We start from the raw sequence: 22,143 nt of genomic DNA, 5'->3' as shown, positions 1-22,143 counted from the left end.
AGGGAAATCCCAGGGTCTATGGAACTGCATCATAAAATGATAATAATTATTTTTTAAATTAAAAAAAGAGCAAAGGGGGATGTTTTATTTCCTCTTGCTATTTGAACACATGAGAAATGACTAACATTGTTGATCAAAGTCCCTGCTCACATGTTGGGGGCAGAGAGGAAGAACCAGTTGAAATGTCTGTACATCTTTCAGCAGTTTTCTGTATTCAGTTTGATTTACAAAGGAAACCCAGCACTCCTGTTTCACATTATTGCAGCTCTCCCTCTGCAAGTGCACAAAGAGAAAGGAGTCTGTCACAACTCTAATAATGGAAAGACATGCTACCAGGGCCATAGGGAACACACTCTTGGAGGAATTGAAGGTGTACTGTAGAATATCTGGGATATGTCTTTTTACATTCCTCTTTCCTCTGTGAGCCATAAATCCTGTCAATGCATGAGTTCTGGACTAAACGTGAAACAGAAAATTGCTTCAGTAGTACACAGCCCGAGCTGGTAGTTAAACCAAATGACAATATTAAGCTCAAGCTTAGATGACTGTTATTTTATACTTTCTTTAAACTGTGAAGAAAATAGGGTTCTCTCCACAAGATGAGGATGGGGAACTGGGAGAGGGAGAAAGTAAAAGGCACGTGTCTGATTGCATGTTTGCATATGTGTTTAATGCAGACTTTCACGATCCATCTCCTACCTTAGGATTGATCCATGCGCTAACAGGATTAAGGACATATGTCAGTTGAAACAGACTAGGTGAGCATGCCACAGAGTCAGGAGAAAAGGGGAAACCTCAGAAATGTAGGCATGTTGTGTCCTATGCCAGCAGACACATAGTATCTGTTACCAGAACTTATGCATTACAGTCCACTAACTGCCTACCAGACTCACCCCCAACCCCACTTCTTTCTTCACAGTCTCTGGATGTAAAGCTGTCAGGATAACAGTTCATTTCACAGCCTCATGCGCGGTCAGGTGGCCAGGTGGCAATTCTCGCCAGCGGTTCCATGAGGAATAAGATGCATTCCACTTCCTGGCTGGTGAATTAAGCTGTGTGTGCTTGTCCTTCTCATGGCCTGAAGTATACACATGTCTTGTACCAGCATACACCTTGTCCTCAAGTAGAGAAACACTGAAGAGAACCTCAAAACACAGAAGGAATCCGCACACTTAAATGGCCATATGGAGCAAAAGTCATCTGACCAGGAGAAATATCTGCCTGCTATTTCAGCAGTTACATTTGTTGGTCCTTTAGTAATTATAATTTAGCTTTTATCCTAATATTACATTATTTGGAATTGAGGGCTTAACAAAAGAACCCTCAGAGGACATGCTTTTTGTTTAAATCTTCCCCGATTTCTAGAAGTGACTACCTTCTTTTAAAGACAATAATATGGTAATTATTTCATAGCATCTCACATAAAAAAAGCTTTATAAATTAAGGAACACTTCATACATGCGCAGACATGTTGTGCAGGCAAGGAGACAAGGTTGCCAGGAACTTCCAGTATCCCTACTCAAACATCTCTCACCTGCCCCACACTTTTCATGCAGTGGAAAATCATGGTTTTCAGGAAGCCTCCACTTAGAGATGACGCCAGGCAAAAATAACTAATAGAGCCGCCAACATAACTGTGTCCACGTGATGACTTTTATGTAATGATATCATTGAAATAAAATTATGTGGCTGACACTCATGCTCCCCTCAGACATAATGCCATGACACTCCTGAGATTTCCAAAACAGGGCAAGGAAATGAGTGGTCCTCAAACCTTGGCACAAACGCCACACATACGAATACCCAATTTGCAGTCCAGACACCACCCCTAAGCCTACAGATCCAAGATAATGGACTTCCTCACTGAGGACAGCTCACCCTCAAGCACCCCTGAACTCCCTCTTTAGTGGGAACTTTTCTCTGCATGCTAATTAATCTTGTTCCTTTCACCTCCTAAGGAAGACATGGCAATGTCTAGAAGCTCTGAGAGTTGTCACCACTTGAGGAGTTGGGCTACTATTGGCTTCTATAAAGGTAGAGAGAGGCTAAGGACATCACTAAATATACTAGAATGAACAGCATGCTTCTAGAACAACAGCACTCTCTTCCAAACGGCAACAGAGCTAGGGCTGGCAACCCCTTTATTACCTCATCCCATTATCCATGCAGTGTTGGCAAGACTGCCCTTCAAGCTCAGCAAGATGTACTTTCCGTCCCTCTTTCCTCACGTTCCCTCTATCTCCCCCAGCACAATTTCCTGGTGTTAGAAGGTTGCTGCTTGGAGGCTTTTTAAAATACGAATTGCTCTTCCAAACACCTATTTTTAAAAATGAAAGAAATCCAACTTAAGATTCTCTAAAGACCTCCACTGAATTTTTCAAACTGTGACAAAGAAAAGGAAGCAGTAACAACTTTCCGGGGGGGGGGGGGGGGCAATATTCAAAAGGAACCCAACTGGAGCTGGGTGGGGTGGGGGTCAAGGGGCCCAGGGCAGAGTTCAGGATGGCAGCCACAGAGGGACAAACCTGGTCCACGATGGGAGAGACTTGATGGTGGTCACGATTCTCCCAGAGTCACTTTGCACCTGAGCTCCAACACAGCCAGAACAAAGAGAATGGGCCTAATGTGTGCCAGGTGGGAATGAAATTCAAATGAAAGAAAACTTCTTCAAATCATGACTACTTTTACATATTGAAAGCGGTCTGCATTGGTATGGTAGTTCTATTTAGACTAAGGAATGGATTAGATTTCCTAAGAGCTGTGTCTCGTGTTTTTATGTATTTTCCCTCAATTTTTTTTAACAACTGTCATTAGGCACATTGTCCCTTGGGCATTCACATCTTCCCGTGACTGCCTCTGAGTATAAATTATCCCCGAAGGACTCGTCCCTCTCTTCCAAGTACCCTGGCTTTTGTTGTTAATGAAAAGGCAGGTGGTGTTTTCTTTTTTGCTGTATTTTCGAAAGAAAAATGTTGGAAGGGCCCTGGAAAGATACTATCTTCCCAACTTTAGTCCGAGCAGATGAAATACAAGCATGCTCGCATCTTCTAAAGTTTCCTTTTCTTCTCTAGATAAAACATTGCTAATTTTTCATGAATTTGGGGTTGAACTGTCTTTTTTGAAATGAAAGAGGGGTAGGAAATATTGGATGTGTGTGCACATCATCCTAAGACGGGTTCTCACAAGTTTCTCTGCCTTCGGAGACTAAGTTTAAGATACATCCTCACGTTTACCACCCTTCATTTATTACACCTTGGAATGTTAGCATCACAGTGCTGTTCCTTTAACAAACTGGCAGGAGGGGGCGGGCCTCTGCAGCACCGAAGGCTCTGATTGGTCCGGCCGGCAGGAAGTAGGCGGTGGGAGCGCGGCCTCGGGGACGCGCCGGGCCTGGCGGAGGAGGGCGTCAGGCCGCGGGAGCCGCTCTCCCTTAAAGGCGCGCGCGTGGGAACGTGAGTGCAACACGGGGTCCGTCCATCCGGGTGCGTGCCGAGCCCTGGCAGGACCTTGGCGAAGCTGCCGCGCCTTCGCGAGCGGGCCGCCGCGGGCCCGGGTCCCGGAGAGCCGGCCCTTCCGCCCGGCGGCCCCGCAGTCGGGGGGCTGCCGGCTCAGCACCTGCCGCCCGCGCCGCCCGGCCGGGGCCCCCCGTGTCAACCTAGGCTCTCTCTTTCCCCTGTTCTGCAGGCTGGCTTGCGGCGACATGGCGCAAAGGGCCTTCCCGAATCCCTATGCCGATTATAACAAATCCCTGGCCGAAGGCTACTTTGATTCTGCTGGGAGGGTGAGTTTCGGAGGAGCTCTACTTGCGACTTGCCTCCCCGCCGCCCCCTGGGGCTCCGGAAAGGAGCTCGGTTTTGCCTGGTGGAATTCGCATTCCATTCTTAAACCTAAGATTTAAGAAGAAATACGTAAAAATCAGTTTAGCCTGTGAAGTGCATGTTCAGATGTTCAGTTTGAGCTGTCACATGAATATCTGAATGAAGTCGTTGCTAATATGAACAACTGGAGAATAACTTCAGTCGTTGATAGCTTTTAAAAATGGGCAGATGGGCCTTCGGCCGGACAATCTGCATTTGTGGCCTATCTTGGGGTGCTTCATTAAGAAGGTGAGCGGTCGTGCAGGTCTGCACACGTGCCATGTTATTCCTTTAAGACGCTGCACGAACAAGTAAGTACCAGGTGACGATGAGAAAGACCTGGGGCATGTTGCACAGTACATCTTAAACCACCAGCGCTTACGGAAATTTAGGAGACCGCCCGGTGTGTAATTCTTCATGCCGTTGCCATTCTTTAGAGAATGTCCTCACGGTTTGGGGTGAGAGAATCTGCTAGGACTTTCCAGCGCCTGGAGAATGTGCCTGTGAGATGCCACGGGTCTGTGTTTTCTCCACCTGACCGGCAAATAATCGAGGGAGGACAGAGTGATTGAGATACTTTAAAGTTTTTTGGTTTTTTTTTTTTTTTTTACTAGTTTATGTCTTCAAAACTTATACAGAAAGCGTTTGACGTGTGACATGATGGTCTTATAGGTTTCATACTTTTCAGCTTATGTGGCCTGTTGCTTCTTCCCTCAAGACACTGGCATTATAGGTTAACATAGGCCAACAGTGCAGGGAGGGGGGTAGATGTCTGCCAAAATGTACATGGAATGAAGACGGTCTAATTTAGGCCATCAGTAAGCCATCCAGACAAAACTAAGGATAAGTTATCTTCAGGCCCAGTGGCTCCCCTTTCGCCATGTTGGGTCTGTCTCGCACCTGCTGCTGCTGCAAATCCTGACCATGAAGATATGTCTTGTTCTGTAGGAAGCAGACACGCCGCATCATGTTCACTTGGCAGAGAGAATACTTGAGGGTGTGTCCTGACAGTGCAGGCCTTCAAGAGAACAGACTCAGAAGTTAACTCTTTATAAGTGTAACTCATTCATTCTTGGGGAGAACAAGATACTGTTAGGTTTAAGCCAACCCCCCAAATTGTAACTGATTTATTACCTGAAAGAGTTTTTAGAGAGGTTCCAGAAACAAACCAGCACACCAACTGTAAAATTGTCTAATACTGAACATGAAAGGTCAGACCTTTGAGAGCTGTCCTCCTTCATATGTTAACCCAGAGGTTTCAGTGAGGAACTAGTCTGTTTTCTGGCATTTATCAGAGAAAAGGGGTCTTTGAGAGACACCTCACGCTCCTGCTAGAGTTTGAGTAATTCAGTAATCTGCCACGAGCTGTCAGTGTTCCTTGGGGACAGGGCACTTTCTTAGATGTAGTATGTGCCAGATGGAAAGGAATGTCCTCCGTGGGCTGGGGCTGTCTCCTCCTTGGTCTCTCGCAGTCAGACCAAGCAAGGTAATAAAGATGCAAAGTCTGTGTGCAGAAGATGCGCTCTTCTCCTGCACTGGGAATTACAGTCCTCTTATATTAATACTGAAACGTACACTATATTATTGTGCCTTATGGAAATCTTAACCTTTGGACATCAATTGTTAAATCATGGGACTGTCCTTGTCAAACCATGCGGTTTCTTCTTCAGAGTGTGAAATAAGGGATGCTAGCGGTGTTTCAGAATAAATAATGCAGATCTGGTAGAATGCCTGATTCGCCTTATCTGGATGGTCCTCACCTTAAAATATTATTCAGATACTGTCTTCTCACCCCTTTCAGTGTTAATATAGTCCTTTTTAAAAATAAGCTTTGATGCTAAAGTAGAGTGACTAAATTTGTTTCTACAATCCTGCAATGATATTAGTGTATCATGAAACACAGTACTTGGTCTCCTGTAATGGTAGGCTTAAAATTTTTACTGCTTTGTGAAATCTCAGTATGAGAATCATAGCATAAGTTCCCATCGTGATTGAGGGATGCATTGCAGTGATCTTTAAGATAGATTCTTTACTTAATCCGCCTGCCCAACACTGGAGGGCAAGCCCGTAGCCCCACAACCTTACTGTACTTTCACTTCATAGCCAACTATTGGCATAGACTCGTGGGCTGCTAAAGAATACTGAAAATGTTAACATTAACATCACTAATTCAGACACACTTGTTACATACCATCTCATTTATTCCTCAAAGCACCTTTTGAAATAGGTGGTCACAGGGCTTATCCCAATTTGATGAATACAGTTGAATTATAAAGAAGCCTTGAGTTGAGCAAGGTCCCTCCGCTGGTGGCAGGGAGCACTGCTGTCAGGCTCATTCATTTCACAGTGCCAACCGCCCTACTTTGTCCAGACACTGTGCTGGACATGTGTTCTGATGCCCAGCTGGATGAACTTTTTCTGTCTGAGGTTCCTAATGCAAGCACACATATGGGATTTGAGTGGGTTTGTTTTTTTAATGCCACTTCTAGGGTTTTTTTCCTTTTTGTTTGTTTTTTAGATACTCATTAAAACAGAGTGCTTCCAGGGAGAATTGAGATTGTTACTGCTTGAATACTAAAAATCTAATGGCTTGAAAATCGCAACATCTTCTGATTTGTGTTTACCAAGAAATAATGGTTTAAATAATATCTTTTATTAGGTGAGAAAATGTCATGATCCAATTTATTATTGGCAATCTATTTTAGTATTTACAATTACAAAACATTTAAGTTAAAGTAATATTTCTTCAGTAGAAAAACGTAGTATGCTTAACCTTTGTTAATATGCTATAGTTGTTTAAGAATAGATAATAAGTAGTGTCAGGCAGACAGAAAAATGTGGCCCAACTGGAAATGAAATACTGTCCATTTGGGTTTAGTCCAGGAAGTTGAGTAGCCTGTGTGTTTTTGATGCTTGTTTTGTCTTAATACCTGTAGCTGATGCCCGAGTTCTCCCAACGCCTGACCAATAAGATTCGAGAACTACTTCAGCAAATGGAGAGAGGCCTAAAGTCAGCAGACCCTCGCGATGGCACTGCTTACACTGGCTGGGCAGGTAGGAAGAGCAGAGCGGACAGTGAGTGGAAGTGAGCATTGTGTGGGCAGGTAGCTTGCCCTTTGGCGAGCTGTCTGTCTCGATGGTGTGCCCTTAAATGCTTCCTGGGCGTCACTGCTTGGAGATTTTTAACTGAGCCCAGAATTTAGGGCATGGTAAGCATATATTTCATCTTCATGCAAGATGTTTGGATGCCTTCTGTATTTGGGGGTGGAAAATCGGTTTTCATCATTACATAGTTAATTTGGAGCTAAAATTTCAATAAGAGTAAGGAAGAACTCCAGAACACAGTGCCTGAAACAGAGGTAAAGAGAATTTATCTAAGGAAACATGTCCAGAGTGTTGAAAACAATTGCCGCACAACAGGGAACTATACAGGGAAAAGGATAAAGTGTTAGTCCCAATGATTGAGTCCTTCCTGAGGATTGGTTTGCATTTGATCGTGAAGATTAGGGAGGAAACAGTACGTGGATGTCAAGTGAGAGAGAGTAACAAAAGGCGGCAAGTTAAAGAAGGGCAGTTGCTGATGTACAGACAAAGATGCAGCTTTATCATCTTGAAGAAGTTTTTATTTGAAAGGCAGAGTAAATATTATGTTGGGGCTTTTAATTGATTGGGATGATACTCTGCCGGCTCTACCTTCAAACCAGAGATGATCTCACCAAGAAACCATTGAACTTACCAGGACAATAAGATGCTGGACTTTATGCTTGGTAAATACCTCCAATGAAAGAATGTCAACTGAATTTGAACTGTGGAAATGCAACAAGGTGGAGCAATCCACTGGGGGGGGGGGGGGGGGAGGGTGTGGGGAGGGGCAGGGGAAATCCCAGTGCATAAAAAAATGTATCACATAATGCAATGTAATTAATTTTTTAAAAAAATGAAATGCAATAAAAATATATGTTTAAAAAAAAAATAAAGGCAGAGCAACAGAGAAAAAGGGAGAGACTATTTGCTGGTTTAGTTTCCAAATGGCCATGACAGCTGGGGCTGGTACTGGTACAGGACCAGGCTGAAGATAAGAGCCAGGAACTCCATCCGGGTTCTCATATGAATAGTGAAGGTCCATGTACTTGGACCATCTTCAGCTTCCTTTCCAGGCACATCTGCAGGAAGCTAGATTAGAAGCAGAACAGCAGTATCTTGAAATAGTGCCCTGATACTTAGATGCTGCACCACAGGACCGACCACTGAATTAATTTGAGAGTGTTAAACATAGCCATCAGTCAAATCTGCCTCACTTGCACTAAATCAGAAACTAAAAGTTAATTTCTTTGGAAATAGAAAGCAAATTTAACTTCAAAATAATGTCCCATTTGCTGAAGTTTTGGCTGCATAATGTTTCTGGCATCATCTCCTTTGATTGCCAATATCCTTCAGTTTTTTTTCATTAAGTATCTATAATTCTCATTGCTCAGAGCTTCCGAAAGCACTTCAAATGGCCAGTGTCTGAGGCAAATTGGCAGACTAAGCAACCGGAAAGTCTTTACTTGCTGATTGTCTTCTTATTCAGCAAAAAATTCTCTAGATAAAATTGCTAATGGTTTTCTAGGCACAGTTCCTAATGTCTCCTAATCAAACACATTATTCCTATCCCCCCCAAATATCATTAGCAATAATAATAATAAAAGACTGCCTCCTCTGTCTCCTTTACTGTCCCAGTAAGTAAAATATGGGCCTGTATCCGGGTTTAGTCTGAATAACATAAAGCTGAAAACGGGACATTCCTATGAAGAAGACTAAAACTAGATTTCTTTCCCTGATCATGTACAAATCAACTCAAAAGGAACCAAAGACTTAAATCTAAGATCTGAAAGCATGAAGTTACTAGAAATAAGGGAAACACTGCAGGACATCAATACAGGCAGTGGCTTTAAAATAGAACCGCAAAGCACTGGAAATAAAAGCAGATATAGACAAGCAAGATTTTGTTTCCTTCTGCACAGCAAAGGAAATAAGAGTAAAGAGCTGACTTGTGGAATGGGAGAAAATATTTGCAAAGTTCATCCAACAAGGGACTGACAAAATATATAAAGAACTAAAGATATTCAATAGTAAAAAAAAGAAAAGTGATCCAGTCAAAAATGGGCATATGATTCAGGTAAACATATCTCAAAAGAAGAAACACAGATGCTTAAGTGGCATATTAAGTCAAACCATTAATTAGGGAAATGTATGACAAAGTGCAATGAGATACCTTATCCCAGTGAATGTAACTCTTATCTCAAAAACAAAAATGAACAAGTGCTGGAAAGGATTCAACTAAGAGGTACAGTTAGCCACTGATAGTAAGATTACAAATTAGTATAGTAACTATGGAAACCAGTATGTAGTTGCCTCAAACTAAAACTGAAAATTGAACAACCAAATGATCTGGCTCTTCCACAGGCAATTATATATTCAGAGGACATGAAAGCAGAATATGAAGGAAGTACCTGCCTTTCCATGTTTATTACAGTACTACACAATAGCTAACGTATAGAACCAATTTAGATGTCCACTGATAGATGACTGGATAAAGAAAATGTACATGTGGCTCTAGCACGATGGCCCAGTGCCTAAATCCTCACTTTGCATGCGCCGGGATCCCATGGGGGCACTGGTTTGTGCCCAGCAGCTCTCCTTCCCATGCGGCTCCCTGCTTGTGGCCTGGGAAAGCAGTAAGAGGATGGTTCAAAGTCTTGGCACCCTATGCCCAGGTGCAAGACCCAGAAGAAGCTCCTGGCTCCTGGCTTCAGATCAGCTCCAGCCATTGTGGCCACTTGGGGAGTGAACAGTAAATGGAAGATCTTACTCTCTTTCTCTCCTTCTCTGTAAAAATCTGTCTTTATAAGAAAAAATAAAATAAATCTTAAAAAGAAAACGGACAATGTACATATGCAAACAGGAGTATCATTCTACCTTTTAAAAACTAAAACCTGTTATTTCTAGCAACATGGATGAAACAGAATATTTTTTGTAACATGAATAAGCCAGGCATGCACTGAAAGATAAATATTTGATCTTACTCATATACGTAGAAGCTAAAAAAGCTGATTTCCTTACCAGTAAATCTTAGAATAGGGCCTGCCAGAGTCTAAAGGGTAGGAGAGCTAGGAGACTGGTATCAGGGACAAAACTGCTCTTAGTTAAGAATAGATTCTGATGTTTATAGCATAGGAGGGTGATTAAGTGGACAATAAGTTATTGTCTGTTTCAAAATAACTAGAAGAAAGGATTTTGAATGTTCCCTACCCAAGTAAAAGTTACATGTTTGGGATGGCAGGTTATGTTAATTGTCCTACTTTGATCACCATACATGTATTGAAATATTACATTATACTCCATAAATATATAAAGTACCATGTCAGTTTAAAATAAATAACAAAAAATAAAGCTCTTATGTTTAAGCTAAGCCATAAAAATGAATACTATTGTTTTCTCCCCTCATTATTGTAGAGCTTACCAAGTATTATTACTCAGACTACAGTATTAGTACCAAAAATGCATTCTCAGTACAGTGAAGTACATGGTGGTGTTTGTCAAAACTGAGATTTGCATGTTGCTTTGGGTGGGCCTCGTGTCTTTCAACATGATACTTTTTAGGAAATAGGGATTATATCACTTTAACTTTGTTCATCAGATTTAAGGCTTTTTTTTTTAAATAACTTACTAGTTGCTTTTGTTACATTGTAGTCTTTAACTTCAACCTTGATGCTTACTGAGCTTTTGTTAGCATACAATGAAAGCTTTTTTGCAAAGTTAATGTATGATTCATTGTATACTTTGTATGATAAATACATGAGTATTACAATTAGTTAGAACCTTATCTTTTACAAATTTCATTTTCCAGTCTGTTCTGAGAGCTAACACTGGTTCATATGGGGCCAGGATTTGAAATGGGATCAGCTCCAACTCCCTGTTCTCAAACAATCAATACCTTCTTTTTTTCTTGTATGAAAACAGTGAGAGGAGCTAGTCCACAGTTTTGGCAGGGTCGGGAAGTTAGCGGGAACAAAGGCGCCTCCCGCTTGGCAGCACCAGTGCTCAGAGCCCAGCTGCTTCTCAGCAAGCCCTGTGGACCAGGAGCCTCGATTTTTCCATCTGCAAAAAAGATCTCTAACTTTTGCCCACTTCTGGAAGGATTTTTAACAGTGTAAGACATTTTAAGCAAATATTTTGCCGACTCTTTTTTTCCAGGGAGAGACTAATTTTTGATTCAAAACAGCTTTTTAATTTTCCCTTAATTTCAGTGAGTAATCTAGATTTTTTTTTCGTAAAGCCTGTCATAAGAAAGACTACTATATAAATGCCAAATCATGGATAATTTTTTTCTAGAGTGAAGTATAACCAATCTGAGACAGGCTTCAATGAATTCTGAACTTAATATTATGAAACTGCTATTTTCTCTGCTTGCTTAAATGCTCTGCCTCATCTTTCTGCTGGGTTTGTTTCCTGTTGCAAGATTATACAAAGCCTTTAATTTGCTTGTCTTATGCATCAATCCATATTAAACACCATAGTCATATGATAAATAAATAAGTCTTTAAGAAAACTACAAAGCTCTGCTTCTGGAGTTCATACTCCTCATTCCTGCCCTCACACTTGCCTCAATTGCTCAGCCGATCTTGGAGAGGAAAGAGTTCCCGCGAAGGGCTGAAGCACCGTGTGCATTTGTCATGGTGTATGTATGTACAGCTGGCACTGGACTGACGGAAACACTGAGGTCAGCAGTGACAACTACAGTTTCTGCCAGAGCACTTCAATGTGGCCTGTGTGTTTCTTGATTCACTAATATAAACCTCAGAACTCTCCATGGCACAAATACTGTTCATATCTCCATTTCAACAATGAGAAATGTAAGGACGGTAGGCTGAACTTTTCCTTTAAAGTTATAAAGCTAGTAAGCAACCAAATGAGGTTTCAACCCCAACAGTTATGATTGTGTGTGTGTATGTTTATTGTATGTTAAATTTTATTGTGTACATTTGATAAGTAAAAATCTAGTTATAAGCTGTTAGATGGAATAGTTTGAGTAATGGCAACATGATATTCATGTTTTACAAACTTCTTAGAAATAGCTAATGACTAGTAAAATTTGAGCATTTTATTTTTTAAGAATTAGAATAGTCCCTGATGAAGCATGAAAATAATTTAAAAAGAGGGAAATGGAGCTTAGCTTATTAGATAGGCAAGAGTAATTACTATATAAAGGTCTATGGGGAAAAGTTATTTAGCATTGCATATAAAATAAACCCTGGAAAGATGTATGGGCATAAACAACTAGAAAAATGAATTCTGCAGGGTGCTTTTCTCCCTTCCTAATCCTGTATTAATATATTCAAGCATGGTTTCAAGATAGAAAATTAACTGGCCCCAGACAGAAGCTTTTGCTCATAATTGCTTGCATTTGAAAAGACATGTTGAGGATCTTCTCAAATGAATCATCATCAATAGTCTGAAATCAGTTGGTAGCTCTTACTGTTATTAAGGAATATTTAAATGAACAGCCTCAGTTCTTTTCACCAAAATCCTCCTTTCTAAGATTTACTACCTTGAAACGTAATGCATCACGATAGGAAAGTATGACGCCTGCCAGCAGGAAGCACTTGTTTTAGCCTTAATCCCTACCCGGTAGATTTACAGGAGTTCTTAACTGTATGTGCTCACAGCTTAGATGACAGGGGAAATATTTTTCTCTTTTAGATGCTCCATTATAACTGTTAGAATACAACTGTATACATGGCAGCATAGAGTGCATGAACACGGCAAGCTGGCAGACCACTGGAGAGCACGTCCAAAAGTCAGCCACTAAGTGATCCTCAGTGGGTCCCAAGATGCTTGAAGGCTCACAAAAAGAGACCACAGCCATTGCCTTTTATTGGGTTGGTCAGGATCTTATTCCATGGGAAACTACAGGCTTCAGTGGGTAGAAGATTTTAAAGGGCTTTGTACAATGCAGAGCACAAAACACTTCTAAGGAACTGTTATTATAATGGATTAAATGAGCAGATGAACTGTTCTTGTGTAAGAAATAAGCATTTACTAGAATAGATTGCTTCCCTTTGCAGATAACATAGCAGAAAAGTTAAGTAAACCCATGGGATGGCTGATCTTACTAGTGCCTTTAAGGAATAAATGAGGGAAACTGCTAGCCCTCATTTAATTTCATTTTTTTCCTACTCTTAACTATGATGATTCCTAGGGGAAATAATGATCAGCTCACACTTAGGGCGAAAAAAAAAGACTCTAAGCTTTAATTCTGAAAGACATGACCCAATCTTCTGTAACCACCCCACAAAGTTAATGAAGCTAAGATTGGCATATATTTCCTCTTTTCAAGTATTAGATAACATTTTAAATAAGAGGATATGCAGCATAATCTCTAGAGTAATATTAACTTGCACTCTAAGTGCAAGTCATTATACCGTTTCAAGATGCTTTTCTTCTGATCTGCCACTTGTATGGCTTTGGAGCTGCAGCGTTAGCATGTGAGTCTTAGTTACTCTTGCTGTCAGACTTGCTTGAGAGAAATCAATCTGGCCACTGTCTTCTCTTTGCAATTTGATCTCCTTCTGAGTAGCTCTCCCTTAGAGCCAGCATTTTCATTGTCTAATCTGAGCCCAGACCAGATGTCCTTCACCATCGTGAGAGGAACCTGTTTTCCCAGCCAGAGCTGTTGAAGTGGAAGGGATCAGAACCATGGATCTAGATAAATTTTTTTTAGAGTGCTTTATAGTGACTGCTGCATTGGGAAATTTGCCAAGAGCATTGCCTACTTTTGTTTCTGATTACATGTTATATAGTATTGATGTTGCTGTACCATAGTTCTCTTAAATTACTAAGATACAAGTTTCTAAGCAAGTATAGTATTTAGATGCTTCCAGAGTCCTTGGGTGAGGCACTGAGAGCAGGATGACAGGAATGAGAGGGAGCTATCAGATGGAATGATAGAAGGGGAAAAAAACTCTAAATAATTTGACGTTTATGGCCAACATCAGGAAGGCTAGGTCTGTCATCTGAAGTCTAGTAACTTAAGCTCTTAGCACAACACGAGGTCCATTTCTTGTTTACTTAATGTTGTTGAATGAATGAATGGAAAGCACTTGCCATTATTATTCTAGCAACCACCTATGTAAACTGAAAACAACAACTTAAACAAAACTAGATAGAACCGGATGGAGTAGGCTGTGAATTCAACTTATTTCATGTTTGTTAGCCTGTGAGTTAAAAATCAAACTTCTCCAGCTTGTGAGCCAGCTGAAAAGTGAACTCAGAAATTAATAGACAGTGTTCTAAACATCTGCTGTAGGCATGGCAGAACTGGATAAAGAGGATATTGTCTAGACCTGGGTGTGAAGTTGGCTTCCTCCTTCTTGCCCACTGATTTGAACTTGCCTCCCTAAAGTCAAGCATCTGGGCAACCCAGGATGTGCACTGCCACAGGGAAAATGGAAAGGAAGTAGAGATAAATTAGAAAGCAAATGAGAGTGAGAAACACTTTCTTAACCACAGATGAGACAGAAGAAAAAGACATGGGCGGGGGAAGAGGGAGAGGGAGGTTTCTTTGTATGCTTTCCCAATTAGATATCAAAGATGGGCTGGAGACATTAATAGCCATTGCTGTTCACACTGTAATGGTGTTGGACATTTATTTGGGTTGTCACTATGTGCCAGGAACTGCTCTAAGTGATTTTAAATGACTCATGATTATTTTAGAGCAGCTATTGTTTTCATTTTACAGCTAAGGTTGGTCAAGCACAGACAGGTTTAGTAAGTAGGTTAATACCACACAGCTAATATATGACAAAGCCAGGCGTGACTCCCAGAGAGCACCTCCTGAGCCCTGCTTTTAACAATTATAGTGTTAAATATATATATATATATATATATATATATATATATATATATATATATATACACACATATATATATACTACCTATTATGGAAATCTGAGTAAAAGACTAGAGAGTTTCCTGTTTTGCCATGAAGTAGCAGACAGCAGAGCCCTGATAGGAGGAGGAGGGAAGTACATTGCACATTTACTTTGCTTTTTAATCTTTCTTTCTGTTGGACAGTCAGCTATGCAAATAAGGAGGAAAAGACACATCATAGTATTTGTCCGCTTTACTTTCTTTTCCAGTCCTTTTTTTGGGATAGTATTCCTCAATTAAAGCACTGGAGTCCTGCCTGGTTTCCTTCCCACAGGGCCTTTATTAAAATAACTGGAGTATTTGTAAACCAGTAGCTTATGATGCACAGCTCTCAGCTGATGACTGAGCAGATGTCCTGGTTGCTGGGTGATGTTTCCATGCAAGCTTTGTACAGTGTGCTTTGCACAGTAGTATCTGGGAATGGGAGTTCTGTCCAAAAGCAGCTGTGGTTGCATTGAAGAAGGGGAAGTATATACATGCCTGAATATTCACACAGAAACTTGAGAAACATTTACAAAAATACAAGGTAGAGAGTACCAGTTTGTTACAGAAAAGCACATGATTGGGGCCAGCATTGTTGCATAGCAGGTAAATTGCCTAAGATACCAGTATCCCATTTGGGTGCTTGTTTGTCCTGGCTGCTCCATTTCTGATCTCGCTCCCTGCCAGTCTATGGGAAAGCGGTAAAAGATGTCCCAGTTATTTAGTCCCTGCCAGAAGCAGCTTCTGGTTCCTGGCTTCCGTCTGGTTCAGTTTTTGCCATTACTTCCATCTGGGGAGTGAATCAGTGGAATGAATGGAATGGAGGATTTTCAGGGTCTCTGTCTCTCTGTTTAATAAATAAATAAGCTTTTTATTTTAAGGCCTGTGGTCCTAGTTTGTGGGGTTAATCAGAGAAAATGTTCACTTCTTATATTTCCATGAATCTCAATAGAAGAAAAGGTAGTAATTGATGATGAGCTTTTAAAGTTTCAACTAGAGAACAGCTTGAGCTTAGAATGGAATATCTCATCATCCTTCTTTTAGAAAGTTCTTTCAAAATTTTTAGGTATTAGTGGAACACTCTGGTGATTCTATAAGTTGTAAAATTGGACATTGTTGTCCCTCCCATAGAACATGAAGGGAATCTTTAAAATTTTTAAAGCCCTTGACCTGCAAGCCAGTACTTTGCAGAGCAGAAATAGCAAGTCAATCACTTTTCATATCACTTCACACTGGTTGTAGAATCAAATGCAAAGTACTGAGGGGTAGTCACTGAATTGCAGAATTATAGGGAAGTGTTTTGAGGGGTTCATCTATCTGTGGAGTTTGCTCCTTAATCATCCCCGTGTGAGTCACAGCAGTGTCTTGATTGGTCAAGATGAATAGGACTAATGATCCCTCAGAAATTCAAAGGCTTGGTATTAATTACTTCTTAACAGCTGGTTATATTTATAGCACAACTGGGGATAAAGCTGAGTAAGGAAATTGCAGGCTTAGAAGAGCCCCTAAACAGTTTACCCTCCCTTCCCACAAGAAGAGCTATAGAAGGAAATGGAGAAGAACTCTGTGTTTAGAGGTTCCCTACCGACAGCAGGCCTGATGCCCATCACCTTAGTTTTATTTAATTCTCACAATATGTGTTTCTTTCAGGTAAATTAGTTGTCAGCTATGGACCATGAAATTTCTAGGATGAAGTGTGAGGCAGTACCAAATATCTTGAATTTCTTATATAGAATAATATCTCTCCCTAGTCTTCAGAGCAGATCCATGCCTAACAACATCTTGCAGAGACAGAAACGTTGCTTGTTTGTCCACTGAGGCAACCACTAGGCACACAGACTAATGGACATTTGAGACATGGCTGGTGTGCCTGAGAAACCCTTTATGACCTACTTTCTGCCTACCTCCCTATCTTTGAAAAGAACTATGTTTTTTTGGATTATACTTGCCAGTGTGTAACAATATATCTGAAACAACAGTGGCTTTCATACAACAGACATTTCTGTTTTTAATTTTCTTGCCCCAGCATGGGCAAGGCAAGGATTTTGACACAAGGCAATCACGCCAGGCCCTAGAACAGACATTTCTTTCTTGTCCCAGAACACAATCCAGTGAGTGCTGTGACAGCTTTACAGTCCTCTGGAATCAGGGATGCTTTGATCTTGAGGCCTTACCAACCATCATCATCATCACAGAGCTTCCCACTCACAGTCTCTAGTGGCTTCTCAGCTCATCACTAGGGAGCTTCTAAGAATTAAATATTTATCTTCCGAGTGGAATATAAGTCAGAATGTCTGAAAAAGTAAAAATCCAGATATAATATGTAATCATTGCATTAAAACTTTAGAGGATTGGAGAAAAATGATAAAAAATAATGGCGGTAGCTGCCTCTGTAAGGCCCAGAATAGTAGGACGAGAAGATTAGTGTGTTCCATATTAAGCTTTTAGTACTATGAGACTTTTTCATGAAGGATGTACATATTTTTGGTCAATATTGCACTTAAAAGAGATTTTTCAGGTAGTGGTTGTGGCCAGGCCTGTGAGAGTATGACTGGGTGAGTCTTCTCTGCAGAACCCTTGAATGTTTATCTTCACTCTGCACCTTGACAGCTGTCATTGAGTCTTCAATGTATTGCCAAGGTGGTGCCATAGGTATGTATACTGTTGGAGGATTTTAAGGATTTGGGCCAAGACATTTGACCACAGATAGTTTCCCCCAATGATGATGCTTGGCATATATTTGACTTGGGCATTTCGTCTTCAGAGTGTTGTCTTCAACTGTCCTGATTTATAATAAGCATGTCCAGGAAATTTTTTATTTGCAGAAACAGAAGTCCCAGAAGAAGGAGAGAAATGCAACCTGAGGTTGAGAATTCCCACAAACTACAAACATAATCAAAGAACATTTTTTTAATCCAAGTGAAATAATATGAGACTTAAGAAATGATTACCTGTTTTTCCTAAGACCTTTTTTTTTTTTTTTATCAAACCTTACAGTTGCAAGCCTTAGTACAGTTTGTTAAATGTTGGAGGCCAGGAGGAATTGTTGGTAATGAGAGACAAAGGTCTGAAAGGAAAGACAATCACTGAGCTTGTATTTAATCACTTTTTATTTTCTCAGATCTCAGTCATGTCATTATCTGCCTTTGGTGCTTACATAACTTAATTAGGGGAGTTCAAGCAGCAATGGGAATAGGAGGGCAGAGTGAAAGGGTAACCGCTTAAATGGATTGCCAGCAAATGCGTGATTTGGATGGAGATGAAGATTTTTAAGGATCTAATTCTGGAAGAAGCTCTTGACATTGATCATTTGTGAAAAGGAGATTTTTTTCCTTACCCATATACATGGTTTTGTACACTTGTCTACAGACCGTAAGCATTAATACATCTGATCATGAACTTGTGGAATTACTAACACTGAGCCACTCTGAAAAGCAGACAAGGTTATTAACTTTGGCAGGAAATGAAAATTCGTCCTTACTATACATGTGATATTGAATTGTCTGTAGCACAAAGCTTTGGAGATTACCCATGCAAAATGAGAAAACTATCTAAATTTAAAATTGTCCACAGTACAGTGAAAAGTAATTTTGCAGACTGCATTTTTAACTGCATTGAAATCCATGAAGAGATTGGCTCTATTAATTTAGATTTAAACAGAGGCTCTGTGTCTTCTAAAAATGGTAAATGAGATGGAAAATGTACTGGGAGAGGGAAAAGGCGTTTGTGGAGATGCTGCAAGCAAGCCGACTGTCTTCCCCACAGCTTTGAATCTGCTCTGTGACCAGCTGGCTTGTGGGGAAAGCCACTGAGTGGTGTGATACACGGACCATGCCTCAGTGAAAGGCAGCCAACTTCAGGAGTCACACAGGAAGCAAGTCAAGTCAGGCTCCAAGCAAAGTCACTGGCAGCTTTTATGCTATACTTAACTGAGGAGGAATTGGATGCATTTTCTCAGATGTCAAATACCCTTCTTACAATCCTTGCCTGAAAGGATACTGGAGTAGGAGATTCAGTTACGCTAACTACATTTTCACACCCCCGAAAACAAAACTAATAAGATTACTTCTTTGTTTAAAGAGAAATTGCATTTTTCATTCTGCACTCTTCGAATTTCTTTGGGTCACAAGAACAGAGCATTTCTAGTTTATTAAATTCTGATTTGTTAAATTATAGGTGTCTATTTATTTGGAGCCATAGTTTCTTCATCTATCATTTAGCTAACAAGAAAACCACTCACAATAACTGGAATACAGTGAGGGTTACCGGTAGATTGTGTGTCTGTCAGGCAGCGTGTGAGAATCCTTATTATTTGTGTTGTAATGAGGAAGAAACTGAGGACTTATAAGCTGTTTGTTTGTGCCTGGCTCTTAGAGCTGCAAAGCAATAGAGCTGAACCTAGAATGAAAGTCACCTGGACTTCAAGGTTATTTATGTATTTGCTACACATTATTAAAAATCAAAAGCAGCAATACTACTGAGTTTGCAGTAAACCAAAATAAGAACATCAACTACCCTGTCCACAACTTCACATTGCTTTCTTTTTGCCTTAGGTATCGCTGTGCTTTACTTACATCTCTATGATGTTTTCGGGGACCCTGCCTACCTGCAGATGGCACATGGCTATGTAAAGCAGAGTCTGAACTGTTTGACCAAGCGTTCCATCACCTTCCTTTGTGGCGATGCAGGCCCACTGGCAGTTGCCGCTGTGCTGTATCACAAGATGAACAATGAGAAGCAGGCAGAAGATTGCATCGCAAGGTAATCACATTTCTCTGTGAGGATGATTAGCTAGACCTCATTATGTGTTACTTTTGGTACATTGGTTAAAGAACATTCTACTGAGTTTACTTTGCTCTCAGCAGATAAATCTTATTACTGTCATTTTGATCAATTTTCATAATATTCCTATGCTGTAGCTAAGGAACGGCCTTTTTAAACCCCATTTTATTGCAAGAAATATTATAGAAAGTGTTAGGACATAGATCAAATATCAGTTTAGGAATGTAAATGATACCAAAATCCTAACTGAGTGATTAGTAATCCAAGGTGCTTCCCAAAATCAATAATTCAAAGAAATGTGGTTCATTTTTTACTGGTGATATGGGACAAGCCCAATAAAAGGACCATAAACTGATTCAAAACTGCCTTTTTTTTTTTAGTAGCAGTGATGTACAAATCGAAATTTTAATTTTAAATGTAAATCATGAAAGGCCCCTATAGGCTTGTAAATTATAACAAATTACTAAACTTCTGAGGTAATAAAGTTGAATACATTGTCTTAGAGTACCATTTCAGAATTCTATCAAGAAATCCATCTGCCTGGTGGCAGTGCATACAGGGGTGCTAAGGCTCCCCATGTGCTTGCAGACACTGACACATACACATGTGTATAATCATATCTAATATTATTAGGATAATATCACTGGTCTAGTTCATTAAAGATCATGGATAACTTTATAGTTCTATGTGGTAATAAATATTTATAGGTCTTTTGGGCTTTTTAAGATATGATTGTGTTGTACTTTAAGAATCATCTGCATTCCTGTTGTTTATACATAGGTGCACGTGCACACACTCGTATACACACGTAAATTGTCCTTCCTCTATCAAATTTTTCCTGTACTCTAAAACTTTCTCAGCTCTTTCCACTGGAGATTGTAATAAGATTACAGTGTAGGCAGGCCAGGAAGAATCTTTTGCTCTACATATAATGATTTGAGAATTGCTATATTAGATTATTCCCTGAATTGATGTATACACTTAGAATACCTTTTCTTACAGGAACAGAAATTATAAAGTGTAGCTTAAAAACAAAAGCTGTAATACATACTTTTTATGTACAGGGAAAAAAAAAACCCAGAATATTCCATTTCAGGGTTGGTGTTCACCATAAAATCTTCTAGTGAGTTTGACCAGATGATTGCCCCAAAAAGTTTACTAATTAAAGTGTGTTCCTTCCATAGCATATGACTTGTATAAGACCGCCTAGTATAAGAACTGTTCCATCTTCCCCTGAATTTGAAACAAAAGAATTACCATTTTGATTTTTTGCATAGTTGGTGCAAAGCCATAAGGAACAAATCTGCTTTAAAATTCATTCATTCAGTCACTAGTACCATCAAATTCAATTATGTGGTCCCTAAATTTTATACACAATTCGAGCTATTCCCCAAATATTTTCATGTTCAAGCCAAGTGGCAGTAGTTTACAGTGTGCAGAATCTCACTAGGTGTTCAGTGAAAATTAAGCATTCAAATAGTTTGGATTTCGTGTTCAAACACCATGCAAAAAAATTAAGTGCAGCACAGGGTAGTGATGGGGCCATTGAAGGTATATTTGAGATACATAAAATGCTTGCTAGGGCTTCCTTGGATCAGTCGACTACCCCACAGATGAGAAAGCTGGGACATGAAGTAGGTTAGATAGAGGGTTCTGGAGGATTTCCCAAGGCCAGGCCACTGTAGCTGCTAACACACAGGAGATCCAGATTTGGGGAGCGGTCTGGTGTGCTTTCTGGAGGGTTTCCCTGACTGAAGGCCATTGCACCCACTGGTAAGCACAGGAACCAGGGCTGGGGGACGGCTGGACCAGGCCTGGCCACTATACCCACTGACACAAAGGAGACCAAGAGGGGGCACACCAGGGGAGGGGACTTGGAAGGATCTTTCTAGGCCAGGCTATTGTACCCACTGGAGAACATGAGGATTGGGGTTTGGAAACAGAATAGGCACATGAGACCTGGGTCTGAGGACCAGCCCAGTGGACGCTTAGAGGTCTCCCTGTCCTGGCCATTGCACTTGATCCCTCCTCTCACGGCATCCCATTGATATATGGTCCTGGCTCAGAACAAATGTTGCAAAACTGGGATGCCTTTGTTCCTGACTTCATGCCCCAGATGCACATAAAAGACAAGATAGCCAACTCCTCTAATCTAACAGAAGACCTCAAGAACCTCTTCAAGTGATTGAAACGAAAGCAGGTTGAGCAACACCTCAGGCCAAGTTCTACAGCAAGCACCCAAATCTGTGGACACTGACATAGACATGGAGAAGCAGCAGACCTTAGATGGAATTTGTCTCCTTGGGTATACTGAAGCCAGCAACTCCTCAGAGCAATCAACCTACTCAAGTTAACATTACCAAGACATTCTTCCCCCACTGGGGTCCCTAAGGTGACATCAAGAGACCACCTCTGTCCTCTGGCACTAACATAGTCTGATAGCAAGGAGCAGTAAATCCGTTTACCCTTTGTAGATAGCAGGGAAAATGGAAACATTTCTCTGATACACCTTTCCCAATCCCATCCAAGTCAGTGACCCACATAGGTCTAC

General features: G+C 40.6%; 1 protein-coding gene across 5 annotated transcripts in view; it reads left to right on the top strand.

Annotated features, from left to right (window-relative positions):
• The first annotated feature begins 2,580 nt into the window (after positions 1–2,580).
• Positions 2,581–22,143, top strand: part of LANCL1 (LanC like glutathione S-transferase 1) — a 32,559-nt gene continuing 12,996 nt past the window's right edge. The window contains exons 1-4 of one of the 5 annotated variants that reach the window (XM_058664949.1): positions 2,581–2,634; positions 3,685–3,781; positions 6,794–6,911; positions 19,364–19,571. In XM_058664949.1, the coding sequence (XP_058520932.1) occupies positions 2,615–2,634; positions 3,685–3,781; positions 6,794–6,911; positions 19,364–19,571 (443 nt within the window). In that variant the 5' untranslated portion in view covers positions 2,581–2,614. Of the gene's footprint in view, positions 2,635–3,299; positions 3,483–3,684; positions 3,782–6,793; positions 6,912–19,363; positions 19,572–22,143 lie in introns of those variants that run through there. The other 4 variants (XM_012926275.2, XM_058664951.1, XM_058664953.1 and 1 more) reach the window with 4 other exon arrangements.

Source organism: Ochotona princeps, chromosome 5 (assembly GCF_030435755.1).
Source record: "Ochotona princeps isolate mOchPri1 chromosome 5, mOchPri1.hap1, whole genome shotgun sequence".
In the NCBI taxonomy this organism is placed as follows: domain Eukaryota; kingdom Metazoa; phylum Chordata; class Mammalia; order Lagomorpha; family Ochotonidae; genus Ochotona; species Ochotona princeps.
Note: the sequence above shows the minus strand (reverse complement) of the source record. Positions and strands in the feature narration are given on the sequence as shown.